Consider the following 13,293-nt stretch of genomic DNA (forward strand, 5'->3'; position numbering starts at 1 on the left):
GTACATTCCACAAGCCAAGTGCTGAGGATCAAATGATGTACAGGCAAATCTGTTCTATATCAAAATAAATTAATGGGAAAAAATACGGATTTCTTTGGGCCCTCAAGCAAGTGATGACACTTCACTGGGCCTGTGCTGACAGCTCAGAGCCTGGAGCCTGCTTCAGATTCTGTGTCTCCCTTCTTCTCTCTGCCCCTCCCCCACTCACACTCTTTCTCTCTCTCTCTCAAAAATAAATAAACATTAAAAAAAATTAAAATCACCTCCAGCCCCCAGTTGTGTTCTACCAGGTCACTTGAACTCTCTAAATATCTTGTTCATTTATTTGTTTATTTGTTCACTGTCTCTCTGTCCCCTCTAGAATGGACATGCCACAGAGCAGAGATTAGGACTCTGAAATCAGAAGGACCCAAGTTCAAGATCTGCTTTGGCCAGATTCATCATGTGACCTTGGGCAAATCATTTCCCGCTGCTCCTCAGCTTCCTCATCTGGAAAATGGGAATAATAATGTCGATTTCACTGAGCGTCTAATGATATCTTGTGGCTAAAGCACTTGGCATATAACCTTATTAAGCACTGTCAATCTTTGTTGTTGTCATTTGAGACCTTGATGCTTTGAGAGTGTCAAGGCTACAGAGGCTTTAAAATCACTGGTTATTGGAATCTTACAGCACAGCAGTTAAGAATACAGTCTTTGAGGGGCTCCTGAGGGGGCTCCGTTGGGTGAGCGACCGACTCTTGTTTTCCGCTCAGGTCATGATCTCATGGTACATTTCTCAGCCCTGCATCGGGCTCCGTGCTAGGACAGCGTGGAGTCTGCTTGGGATTCTTTCTCTCTCTCCCTCTCTCTCTCTGCCCCTACCGTGTGTGCGCTTTCTCTCTCTCTCTCAAAAATAAATAAAAGAAAAAAAAAGAGTATAGCTTTGAGTCAGACAAACTCAACGTGAAATCCTGGCTTGACCCTCCCTACTTTGCTGTGTGACTTTGGGCCGGTGTCTTCTCATCTCTGGAGCCCCAGTTTCCTCTTCTCTAACATGGAGCAATTTATGCCCCAAAGGGTTGCTGGAAAGACTAATAAAAGATGCTCAAGAGCCCCAGATCCAGATTCAGACAGCATTAGGTTTGACCTCCTACTTACTGTACCGGGTAATCAATCATATTAAGGATTCCGCCTCCCCGAATCTGTCTTCATCTATGAACCCTACCCACATTGGAAAAACAGCTGGTAGTGTTCAAGGGGGAAAGATATTAATTTGTTACCATTTTTAGTAAAAGGCGAAAGATTTATACGATCTGAAGAGAAACCAGAGTATCCATTTTTAAAGAGTTCTGAATTCTGGAAACTTTACTATGGAAACTGGGATATTAAAAGATAAAACAAGGCATATAAAGTGCTTAGAAAAATTCCTGGCAGATAGTACATCCTCGGTAAATCATATCTGTACAAGCCAATTAATAATCCACTAAAATATATCGTATCCTCATTTTACCATATCCTCACTAGCACTGGGTATTACCATTTTCCTCCAAGATTTTGCTGACTTCCTAGGTGGCCACGATCACCTCAGGGTGTCGAAATTGCACATCCTCGACTCGCAACAGTTGAGTGAATGAGGAAAAGAATGAAGGAAAAGAACTGGCCTGAGGCGCCAGGCCCCGCCTACCTGCTGTTGAGGTGGTCCTGGCAGGAGCGCACCTCATCTGAACTGGGATGGCCTCCTTCCACCAGCTCCTGAACCGTGTGGTTCACATCCAGGACACGGCCCATCAGACTGTTCATCTCCTGGTCCAGGCTCTCAAATCTGTAGAAGGAGGAGGGTCGTGCTCAAGCAGGCCTGGACCCTGGGGACCTGCCCACGTCTTGGCCTTCTCCTGGATTTCCTTCTAATTCTTATCCTCTTAGGACCCTGTGCCAGCTCCTCCTCCTTCTACCGGTCCCTTAAGTGTTACATTTCTCAGGGGCACCTGAGTGGCTCAGTCAGATGGGCGTCTGACTCTCGGTTTCGGCTCACATGGTTTTTGTGCCTCTCTGGGTTCCCAGCCACCATTCTCAACCCCTCCAACATACCCTCTACGTGGCAGCCAGGGAGATCTTTTTAAAGCTGGGCACAGTCCTCCCTTTTTTAAAACAAATGCCCAAAGCTGTGGCTTGGGTAATTGTGGGCACAGTAAGGGCAGGGACCAGGCCTGGGTCTCAGCTATGCCCAGCACAAGACCGAGAACAGAGCAAGAGCTCAATAAGTTCCAGCTGAATGAATGAGTAGGTGAACAAAAGGGCTCATCCACTAATTTCACAATTCATTACTAAGTCAGCCAACAGACCGATGTATGTAACGTGTCACAGAGGGTAAATGCTATGAAGAAATGTAAAACAGGGTGACGGAAGAGAAAGTGACAGGGTCAGAGCCATTTCATTAGCTAGGGAGGTGACATTTGTGCAGGAACCGCGGCGGTCCCAGGGGAGGGGCCAGGTTGCGGTGTCTTGAGAAGTTTTAATTTCCCGCCAAGTGAGTGTAAGTCCCATAATGATAGCAAACGCCCCTGAAATGCTCCCTGTACCAGGTATTTGCTCAGTGTTCTATTAAGTATTTACTCATTACTCGTCACCTGTGAGGTGGGGACTATTATCATTCCCATTTCACTGGAACCCCTGGTCGCAGCTGAGAGAAAATGGGAACTGTTGATGCACGAAGGCGAGGCTGTGTGCGTGAGAAAGGGGACCTGGAAGTCCCAGGAGGGCGCGCTCACCGGTGCTGCACCACCTCGACGTCGTCGAGCGAATCGGGCACACGCATGGCCAGCAGCCATTGCTCCTTCTCACCGATCCACAGCTCGCACGCGTGCACTTCGCCAAACATGCGGTAGACCGCCAGGGCGTCTCGCAGCCACTGGCGCCGCAGCGCAGCCACCTCGGTCACCTCGGCGAACAACTGCTCCGCCTCCACCACGCGCACCTGCAGGGCCACCACCAGTGGCCCGGCGCCGCTGGCGCCCCCCAGTGTCGCCAACTGACGCCGCAGGCCGCCCACGGGCCCGCGATGCGCCTCCACCTCCCCGGTGAGCGCGCGGTGCTGGCGGGCCAGGCGGCGGCTGGACGCCTCGTCGTGGCCGAAGTCGCCCGCGGCTGCTAGGCGGTACGCGTCGCGAAGCCAGTCGAGGAGCCCGTCGAGGTCGGCGCCGAACTGGTGCAGCGCCCGCGCCTCCTGCAGCCGCCGCTCGCGCCGCGCCGCCGCCTCTTCCAGCCGCTGCCAGCGCCGCCGCGCGCTCGCCGCGCGCTCCGCCAGGCCCGCCAGGTGCACCGTCTCGGCGCCCGCGCCCACGGCCCCGCCGGCCGCAGCCAGCTCCTCGCCGCGCCGCAGGGCCTGCTGCAGCAGCGCCCGCCGCCCGCCCAGCTCGCCCTGCAGGATCTTGTGCTGAGCCAGGAGGCGCGCAGTGCTGGACAGGTCGTGCGCGCCGCCAGCCGCGCCCCCCGCGCCCGCCGCGCCCGCCGCGCCGCCGCCGCCGCCGCCGCCCGCCGCCTCTAGGAGGCGCTCCTTGTCTCGGGCCCAGCTCTCCGCCTCCTCCAGCTCCTGCAGCAGCGCCCACAGGCTCCGCGAGGCCTCCAGCTCCGCGCGCCGCCGCGCCGCCTGCTCCTGCAGCTCCGCCAGACAGCCGTGCACGTGGTTCACGCGGTTGCAGATGACCTGCGGATCGCAGGGCTGGTAGCCTGGGCCAGGAGAAGGGGAGGATCCCGGGTTGGGCACGGGCCAGGGGGCGCCCAAGGAAGGGAGGTACAGGCTACCTGCCCTGTCTGTCCTTTGCTAGGTAGGCATCATCAGGTGCCAGGTTGTGCGTCCCCTCCTCCAGGCAGCCTTCCCTGACATGCTGTCTGGAGCAGGAACCTTCTCTGGCTCCCCCAGGCTTCTCTTATCCCAGCCCTGCACCTCTGCCTGTGCCCCATGGGCACCATCCCTGCCTGCCCTGACCCCTCTGGCAGGTCACTGCCTGTTCTGTCTCCCCCACTGGGCTGAGAGGCCCATGAAGGCAGGGTCTAGGGCTGTCTCCGTCACACTGTGTCCTCACCATTGCCTAGCACGGGGTGGAGCCCAGAGCAGTAACCTAATGAAAACGGCGACTTACTGACTGAATGATGTATAGAAACTAACATTCAGAGAATCCTAGTATCTGTAAACTGTGTTTCCTTCAGAAATGGACCAAATGAAACGTCTCTATTTTTTTTTAATTAAAAAAATTTTTTAATGTTCATTTATTTTTGAGAGAGAGAGAGAGAGTGAGCAGGGGAGGGGCAGAGAGAGAGAGGGAGTCACAGATCCAAAGCAGACTCCAGGGTCCGAGCTGTCAGCACAGAGCCTGACTTGGGGCTCAAACTCACGAACTGCGAGATCATGACCTGAACAAAGTCGGGCGCTTAACCGACTGAGCCACCCAGGCGCCCCACTATTTTTTTAAATTTTATTTTAAGTAATCTCTACACCCAACCTGGGGCTCAAACTTACACCCCTGAGATCAAGAATCGCATGCCCTATCCACTGAGCCAGCTAGGCACCCAGATGTGTCTCTATCCTTAAGCCATTTTCTGGGTTCCCTCTCTCATCCTCTGTTGCCTTATCTCTTAACTTCAATGATGACCTGAACTCCCATGTTTCTTCAAATACTTCACCTTCCTCCTAGACTTCTGGTTTGTGACAAGAGAACTGTGAAATTAACTTAATGGCTGGCTGCCAATGTTGCTTTAATGGAATAGAACAGAATGACTAGAAAATATCAGGATGCACAGGATGCAACTTGCGGGGTAAGGGGAAGTATTGTTTCATACAATTTGTGTGTGTGTGTGTGTGTGTGTGTGTGTGTGTGTACTGTGGGTCAGGAGGTAAACATATTTCTTACTGGGTCAAAACACTGCAAGAGACACTGCCCTAGATGGGATACACCATTTCTGGAATTCTGGACATTCACTGAAATTGACCCAAATACCAAGGCATCCACCTGAATAATCAACAACAATAGGCATCCGGGTATCCAGACCTGACTCTGGCACAACGCCACCGTGGGGCAGTATCCTTACGAGCCCCATCTTACAGATGAAGAAACTGAGGCTCAGGGAAGGAAGCCACTTGCCCAGGATCAGCTAAGTGGCAGATCAGGAGGCCACACTCTGGACCACTTATCAGGCATTGCTCCCTCCTGTCACCATGACAACACACATTAGCCTCTTTGCTGTTTTTGTGGTGCGTTGGCCGCCACCAGGCACCAAGATCTCACAAGGAGAAGACAGAAGGAGCCTCCTGGGACAAACCTTCACAAGAAGGAGAGGGTCTCAATGAGCCTGTCCTGGGGTTTGGATGTGGGCAAGGGGCTGAGCCAGGGTGGGCATGTCCCACTGGGGCTTGGAAGGAGACTTCAACATTTGACCCAGCCCATGAGGGTGAGAACCGCCCCCCTCCCCCTGCCCCAACACACACACCATCTTGCAAGCCAGATAGGCCTTGCCTTTTCTACTGATGCTTCCGGATTCCAAAGGGCTGTGGCTCCAGACACAGGAGTGAGACAGGCCAGCCCTAAACCCTCTGAGCTCTGCGGTTCTGGGCCTCAGTTTCCTCATCAGCAAGAAAGCAAAAAAGCAGCCTTGTCAGCACTCACAGCTAGAGACACAGTTTCTCAGGACGCCAACTTCAGACAAGGTCACTCTGCGACCATGGTGGAATGGGATGGAAACAAGGCCATTCCATAATCACGTCTGAGCACACACAAAAAAGAGGTTCACTGGGCAAGCCACAGAAACCACCATCCAGCCCCTGCATCCAGCTGAGCTGAATGACCGCTACCAGCTCCTGTTCCTCCCACTACCTGGATAAAAATGATTAAGATGGGCAATCACCTAATTACTCCCACCTCCAGAGAGTATCCAATCCGCAGCAAAAGACACTGCATAAATCATCCCCAAATCACCTAACACAAGCCTACATCCTATCACAAGCCCCTTCCTAACACCCTCCTACTGAGAAGCTCCATGGTTCTCCAGCGTGTGTGCAAAAAGCCAACAGACCCAGCTTGGTTTGACAACAGGGGGATTCCTGGCGGTCTGTGGCTGGAAGGTATTGACATCAGTAAAATGAGAACCTTTATTAGAGCCAGTCTTGGTTTTTCCTATCAGCATCCATGCCCCCGATGCTGGTAATGGCTTTCCACCCTCCTCTTCTTCCTCCATTCCTGTTTTTGGAAAGAGCCAACCCTACTCTTGGCCATGGGTTGGGCATGTCACATAGATGTGGCCAGTTAGCTCAGTGCAGAGCCTGGGGTCACAATGCTTGGCTAAGCAGAGGGCATGGAACCCACAGTGGGCTAAAGAAAGCTTTCCTGGAATCTTTTGTCAGAAATATTGGGAGAAAGGGGCTTGTCTCCTGTTGGGTCCGCTAAGTTGCTAGGATGAAAACATGGGGCTGAATGACCCCAGATTTACACCACAAGGGAAGGAACTGCCCGCTAGTGACACAAACATAGAGACTACAGTCAGAGAGATAGAGTCTTAAAAGCATCATCAGACAATCCCTGGATCCAGCCATACCTGAAGCCAACCTTGCCTTTTCCTGGACACTTTAGTTACACTGGCCAAGATACTCCCCTTTTCTCCTTAAGCTGAGTTGAGTTTCTATCATTTGCTGCCGAACAGGCCCTGACTATACATTACCTCACACGGTTTTTCATGGTATTCACTGAGATTTGGCTGTGAGGGGCTTAGCATAAAACAAGTACTCAATAGGGCCACCTGGGTGGCTCAGTTGTTAAACGTCTTTCTTCATCTCAGGTCATGATCTCCCAGTTCGTGAGTTTGAGCCCCGCGTCGGGCTATGTGCTGATAGCTCAGAACCTGGAGCCTGCTTCAGATTCTGTGTCTCCCTCTCTCTCTATCCCTCTCCTGCTAGTGCTCTGTCTCTGTCTCTCTCTCTCTCAAAAATAAAATAAACATTAAAAAAAAAAACAAACCACAAGTGCTCAATAAATGTGAACTATTACTGCAGAATCTCAAAGCAGGAAGAAATCATGTGGTCTAACCTCCACCCAAGGCAATAATTTCCCCCATGATAATCCCTGATGGAGGGTGATCCTATTTTGTCCTTGGATGCCTCCAAAGACAAGGAGCTCACTCCTTCCTTCTGTCTCTTAGGGGTCATTCTGCTTCCGTTAGCATCAGCCCTGGAAGTCTTCACCCCAATCCCCGACCCCAGACTCACCCTGCAGCTGAGAGAAACGCAGGGCAGCAGCGTTGAGCGCCTCCACTCGCTCACTCTGGGCCGCGATGTCCCCCTCCAGCAGTCCATGCTTCTGCAACAGGTCCTCCGCCTCCACCAGGTGCTGCCCACATTCCCGGGACAGCAGCTGAGCCTAGAAGACGGGGCAGCCCTGAGCACCTTTTAGGCATTGGCCTCAGGCAGGCCCCACCCCACATTGTCAGGCCCACTCTTGTGCTCCTCCACCCCATCCCTTGAACTCGGATCTCTATCTCAATCTTGTCTCCGTCAACATCTCGCGCTGGCTCTCCCTGACTCCCTGTGTCTGTCCCCACATTCCTGCGCTCTGTCTCTGTCACGGGCGCCACCCTCCCTCTGCTCTCTGCCTCCATCTCTCTCTCTGCCTCTGTCTTTCCTGTTTCCATCTCTCTCTGCTTCCTTCCTTCTTATCTCCATCTCTCCCTGCACCTGTATCTCCAGCCTGTCTCTCTCTTTCCCAAAAGGATTCCTTCTCTTATGTGTCTCTCTGTGGCCGCTTAGATTTCTATTGCCACCCTTGTGCCTGCTTCTCAAGTTTGATCTCTCTCTGATTTCCCCTTCTCTCTCTCAAACTGTCACCATCTTCCTCTGGCTTAGTCTCTCTGTCTCTATCTGTCCCTAGCTCCCTCTGGCTCTGTTATCTCTGTGGCTTCTTTTTTTCTTTCTTCTCTCTTTTTTTTTTTTTACATGTTTTTTAAATTTTATTTTTGAGAGAGAGACAGAGTGCAAGCAGCGGAGGGGCAGAGAGAGAGGGACACAGAATCTGAAGCGGGCTCCAGGCTCAGTGCAGGGCCCGACGCAGGGCTCGAACCCACGGAGCGCGAGATCACGACCTGAGCCGCGGCCAGACGCCCAACCGACCAAGCCACTCAGGCGCCCCTCCTCTGTCTCTTCCTTGATCTTCCTTTTTCTGCCTCTCTCGGCGTCTCTCTGTCTCTTTCTCTTTGTCTCTCGTTCTCTTCCTCTTCCTGTCTCTCTCTCCGTCTCTCTCTCTCTCCTCTTCCTGTCTCTCTCTCCGTCCCTCTCCGGCTCCCTGACAACCCGTTCGGTGTCTGTAGCCCTCCCTGCCCTCCCCGCACACCATGCCCACCCTTGACCCCCAGGGCCGGCCCCACCTGCATCTCCTCCATCCAGTCCACCATGTACACCATCTCCTGGAAGATCTTCTGCAGGGCCAGGTTCTGCTCGAGCCGCGTCCGCCGGGCACCTACCAGCCCGGTCAGCAGGGCCCACTGGCGCAGGACGCTGTCACGCTGGGCCGCCACGCGCCGGGCGTCGTAGTAACCTTCTGCCGCCAGGGCCTGGGCCAGCTCGGCCACGCCCTGCACCCGCTCTTCATAGGCTGCAATGTCCGCCTCGATGGCCTCGTGTTTCTTCATGGCTGCCTCCACCGCCGGCAGCTCGTACCCGAAGTTGTCCTGGGGCAGGGCAGGCCACCGATGCTCACCTGTTTCCTTTGCTATCCACCTGTTACCTTGACCCTGCTCCGCCATCCCCAGTAACCCTGGAGACCAGCCCCACCTTCCTGTTGCCCCGGAGACCAGCCCCGCTTTCTTCTGTTACCCTGGAGACCGGCTCCACACGGCTCCATTACATATCTAGCCTTAAACTTGTCACCCAGGAAACAGTCACCATCCTCCCATTGCCCTGGAGACGGGGGACCAGGCCTACCCTACCCTCTTACTTAGGAGACCAATTCTATCCTCCTGAGTTACCCCGGACACCAGCTACAACCTCCTTTGTCATTTAAGAGTCTAATTAAATACTCTCCCTATTTCTGATGAGCCTAATTTTGTCCTCTAGTTCCCCAGGGAGACCAACCTCACTCTCCTGTTACCTTGGAGATCAGGCCCGCCCCCCTCCCCCACCGCTCACTTAGGAGACCAGTTCTCCCTTCCCACCCTCATTTGCCACCTAGGAGATTAATCCAACACTTCTCTGTCACTCAGGAGACTGAGTCTCCCTCTCTGGTCCCAGGGCCACCAGCCCAGCATGCCTCCCTGCCCCCACCCCCACCTTTCACCCAGAGCCAAGTCCTGCACCCTGTACCTGGGAGACCAGGCGCTGGTTCTCATTCAGCCAGCTCTCCCTCATGGCCACCTTGTGGTCGAACCTCTGGGCCAAAAGTTCCAGCTTCTCCTGCCGGATCAGCTCAGCTCGCAGGGCGGCCTCCCGTTCGTGCTCTGCCTTCTCCAGCTGGCCCCATGCCTGGAGAGATGGGAGGAGGCCAGTCAGACCCCAACAACGCCCCACAATTCAATGGCCCTGGCTTCTCTGTCTGAGGTGGCTCCTAGCATTTATACACCTTTATGTAAACTGTAAAAAGATATTGCTCCTTCGTGACACTTTCCTGCTGGAAAACCGTCAGAATGAATATCCAGTCCAGGATGTCTACAGTGTAAATGGCTCCCTTGAGCAGTGCACAACCTATACGACGCCACGGAGTAACCCTGCCGCTCCTCCACATGCTCGACCTCACCTTGTCGATATCCCAGATGCCACAGCCCTCCCGAGGCACAAAGAGGCGACGATTACAGGCACGCAGTTTGCTCTGGATGCTGAAGAGCAGCACCTCCAGGTTCCCCTTCTCCTGAAACCTGAAGGGGCTCGGGCTCAGGACCCCCACCTCCAGACCTCCACTTGCCGCCCTCCCTCCTGAGCTGGGCCTCACTTGACTGGCTTCTCCAGTGTGCAATAGGCCGTGAAAGCCTGAAGCTGCTGTTGCACCCCACTCAAAGAGTTGGCAAACTTCTGATTGCTGATGAGGCCCACGGTGCGATGGATCCAGGCCAGGAGCTCGGCCGCCAGCTCCTCATAGCGCTCGATGATCTTCCCCACCTCCAACACCTGGTCCAGGACCTGACCCAGCAAAGGAAGGTGGGGTCAGACTCGTCCCGGATGTGCCCCCAGGTGGTTCCCAAGCTCCCACCCACTCCATCCCTTGGATCCCCAAACCTTCCCGATCCGCTTCCCCTCCACGGCCAGAGCCTTCATCTTGGAGAAATAGTGGTAGAAAGAGACCACGTAGGTGATGATGGACTTCTCATCTGGAGCCTCCATGTTCACATCTGGGAGTAAAGGAGAGTAGGGGAGAGCAGGACAGTGAGGGTGGAGGGAGGGAGAGCCCACTCTTACTAGCTGTGTGGCCTTGGGCAAGACAAGTAGCCTCTGCGCCTCAATTCTGGCATCTGCCAAATGGGGATCTACCTCATGAGATTAAACAGTACCTGACACCTACAAACCACCAGAGAAATTATCCATAATTACTTCTTTTTTTTTTATTATTTTTTTTTTATTTTTATTTAAAAAAATTTTTTTTTTCAACGTTTATTTATTTTTGGGACAGAGAGAGACAGAGCATGAACGGGGGAGGGGCAGAGAGAGAAGGAGACACAGAATCAGAAACAGGCTCCAGGCTCCGAGCCATCAGCCCAGAGCCCGACGCGGGGCTCGAACTCACGGACCGCGAGATCGTGACCTGGCTGAAGTCGGACGCTTAACCGACTGCGCCACCCAGGCGCCCCCATAATTACTCCTTGAACACACCATTCTACCTTCCACCTCAGGGCCTTTGCACATGCTGTTTTTGCTAGGTAGAACAATGTTCCCTCTTCTGTATGCCTACCTCCCACTCATCCTTCAGGGCTCCACTCAGCTTATACTTCCTCAGATAAGCCTCCCTGTTCGCCCTGTGTAGAGTCGGTCACCCCTGTTACTCTTCCTCATGGCATCTTATCATTGCCTCCTGGAACTTATCATCTGCAATTAAATATTCATTTATGCAATCATGTCCTTATCTTGAGTTTGAGTTCCATGATGACAAAGGCTATGCCTTTTTTCCCATTGTTCTGGTCATGCCCAGCGCACAGTAGGAGCTCAATAAATATTTATGAAGTGTATTTATTTATTTATTTTGTAAGTAAATTTATTTTATGTATGTATTTATTTATGAGGGCAGAGGTCAAGGGTGTGGGCTTTGGAGGAAACGTGTGCTTAAATCCCTGTTCAACCACTTACTCACTGCATGTCCTTAGGAAACAGACCTAACTTCTCTTCGCCTCAGTTTCCCCCATTGCAAGACTGAGGATTAGCACAGTGCCTGCCAAAAAGGAGCACTGTAAGTTTTAGAAAGAATAGTCTGGCACAGAGGAGAAACTCAGTAAATTCCAATTATCGTTTTGATGTGCCCACTGAATGCACAATATTACACTTAGATCTTACTCCACCAACTCATGGTTGGTGGAACAGATATCCACTAAACACCTACCATGTGCCAGACACAGAATATAGGTACCAGAAGTCCCATGTAGGGGCGCCTGGGTAGCTCAGTCGGTTAAGCGTCAGACCCTTGGTTTCAGCTCAGGTCACGATCTCACAGTTCGTGGGTTCAAGCCCTGCGTCGGGTTCTGCGCTGACAGCATGGAGCCTGCTTAGGATTCTCTCTCTCTGCCCCTCCCCCCCCCCCAAGAAGTCCCACGTACTGGTTTTCAGTGTGACACTGGGCAAGTGACTTCACATCTCTGAGACTTCATTCCTATCACTTTAAAACAGGACGGATAAGGGGGCATCTGGGTGGCTCAGTCGGTTAAGCGTCCGACTTCAGCTCAGGTCATGATCTTGCGGTTTGTGGGTTTGAGCCCCTCGTCAGGCTCTGTGTCTCCCTCTCTCTCGGCCCCACCCCCACTCGTGCTCGGTCTCTCTCAAAAATAAATACATATTAAAAAAATTAAAACAGGATGGATAAGTTCTATCCATCCAGGTCAGTGTGAGGATAAAAGCGGGAAGTTTTGCTAAAATTCCCAGCCATGTGCTTGGCACAGAGCAGACTCTCAGAGAGAGGGAACAGCTGTTATTCTAGAGATTGGTGCGTCGGTGTTGGCATGGTCTGGGATTAGGAATGAGGCTGAAGTCAGGGGATAATGTTGGGGGTGGGGTTGGCTCTGGAGCTGGGACCGGAGTTAGGGAGGGAGAGGGGGTTGGGCTTGGGGGAGCTGACTGGGCTTGGGGTTGGGAAGGGGATGGGGTCAAGTTGGAGGCAGGAATGGAGATGAGTCTGGGGCTGGAGACAGAGATGCGAAAGGAAGGGACTGGAAGATGGGGGCAAAGGGGATTAGAGGTGAAGAAGGGGAGGGGCTGGGTGGGAGCCGGGACTTAGAAGGACTCGGGTTTGGGACGGTGTTGCAGCAGGATGGAGAGGAGTCTGGGCTGGCATTGGGGTCAGGGGTCCCCCCAGGAGGAAGTCCCGCTGGGGTTGTGGGGGGCTCACCCTCAGGGTCCAGCAGACGTGTCAGCCCCAGGTGCTGCTCTGCCGTGCGGAAGGCTCTCTGCAGGTTGTAGTTGGCATTGGACTTGGTGAGTTTGCTGAAGTCCACGAGATCGGGCCTGGGCAGGGGCACAGAGCGGGCAGGCAGCAGGCAGGCTCCAGAGCCAGGGGGTGAGCAGGCAGAAAGACCTCCCGGCCTGAGCCCCACCCAAAGCCAGGGGCAGGAGGGGCACCGCCTCCCGAGGGGAAAGCTGTGTATGCTGGCGCACGTCTGTGCACTTATCTGTGGCTGTGAGTACTGCGTGCGAATGAGTGGGACCGACTTGGCAATGCACACATCTACTTGGGTGCTTTGCTAAACAGTATTACGTAGCAGTTAGAAGTGTGAGGTCTACAGCCAGCCCACGCAGCTCAAACCGCAGCTCGGCCATTTCCTGGCTGGCTGTCACTCTGGGTAAGCTATTTTGTCTCTCTGTGCCTCGATTTTTTCATCTGTAAAATGGGGATGATAATAGCATCTGCCTCACAGGCTCACTGACTATTAAATGACTTATTGGAAAGCTCTTAGAACAATGCCGGGTATACAGAAAGCACTTAGTAAATGTTACCGTTGTTAGTATGACATGGGTACAGCTGGTGGGTTTCTCACTGTGTGGGGGGGGACGGGTGTCCCTAAGTGTATGGGTGTGTATGTGACAGGCAGGGCTTGTGAACGAACATGTGTCCACAGCAGAAAAGGCTGGGTTCCACTCTGACCACAC

General features: G+C 53.3%; 1 protein-coding gene across 1 annotated transcript in view; it reads right to left on the reverse strand.

Annotated features, from left to right (window-relative positions):
• The window catches only part of SPTBN4 (spectrin beta, non-erythrocytic 4), a 73,009-nt gene that overhangs the window by 39,748 nt on the left and 19,968 nt on the right, over positions 1-13,293 (reverse strand). The window contains exons 6-14 of the mRNA XM_047079177.1: positions 12,536-12,651; positions 10,225-10,337; positions 9,941-10,128; positions 9,749-9,866; positions 9,319-9,477; positions 8,385-8,687; positions 7,234-7,384; positions 2,750-3,707; positions 1,666-1,803 (exon numbers count right to left, since the gene is read on the reverse strand). Coding sequence (XP_046935133.1) covers positions 1,666-1,803; positions 2,750-3,707; positions 7,234-7,384; positions 8,385-8,687; positions 9,319-9,477; positions 9,749-9,866; positions 9,941-10,128; positions 10,225-10,337; positions 12,536-12,651 — 2,244 coding nt within the window. The remainder of the gene's footprint in view (positions 1-1,665; positions 1,804-2,749; positions 3,708-7,233; positions 7,385-8,384; positions 8,688-9,318; positions 9,478-9,748; positions 9,867-9,940; positions 10,129-10,224; positions 10,338-12,535; positions 12,652-13,293) is intronic.

This window comes from Lynx rufus, unplaced genomic scaffold (genome assembly GCF_022079265.1).
Source record: "Lynx rufus isolate CCGP_SWC_20201006 ecotype Redwood Valley unplaced genomic scaffold, mLynRuf1.p SCAF_16, whole genome shotgun sequence".
Classification (NCBI taxonomy): domain Eukaryota; kingdom Metazoa; phylum Chordata; class Mammalia; order Carnivora; family Felidae; genus Lynx; species Lynx rufus.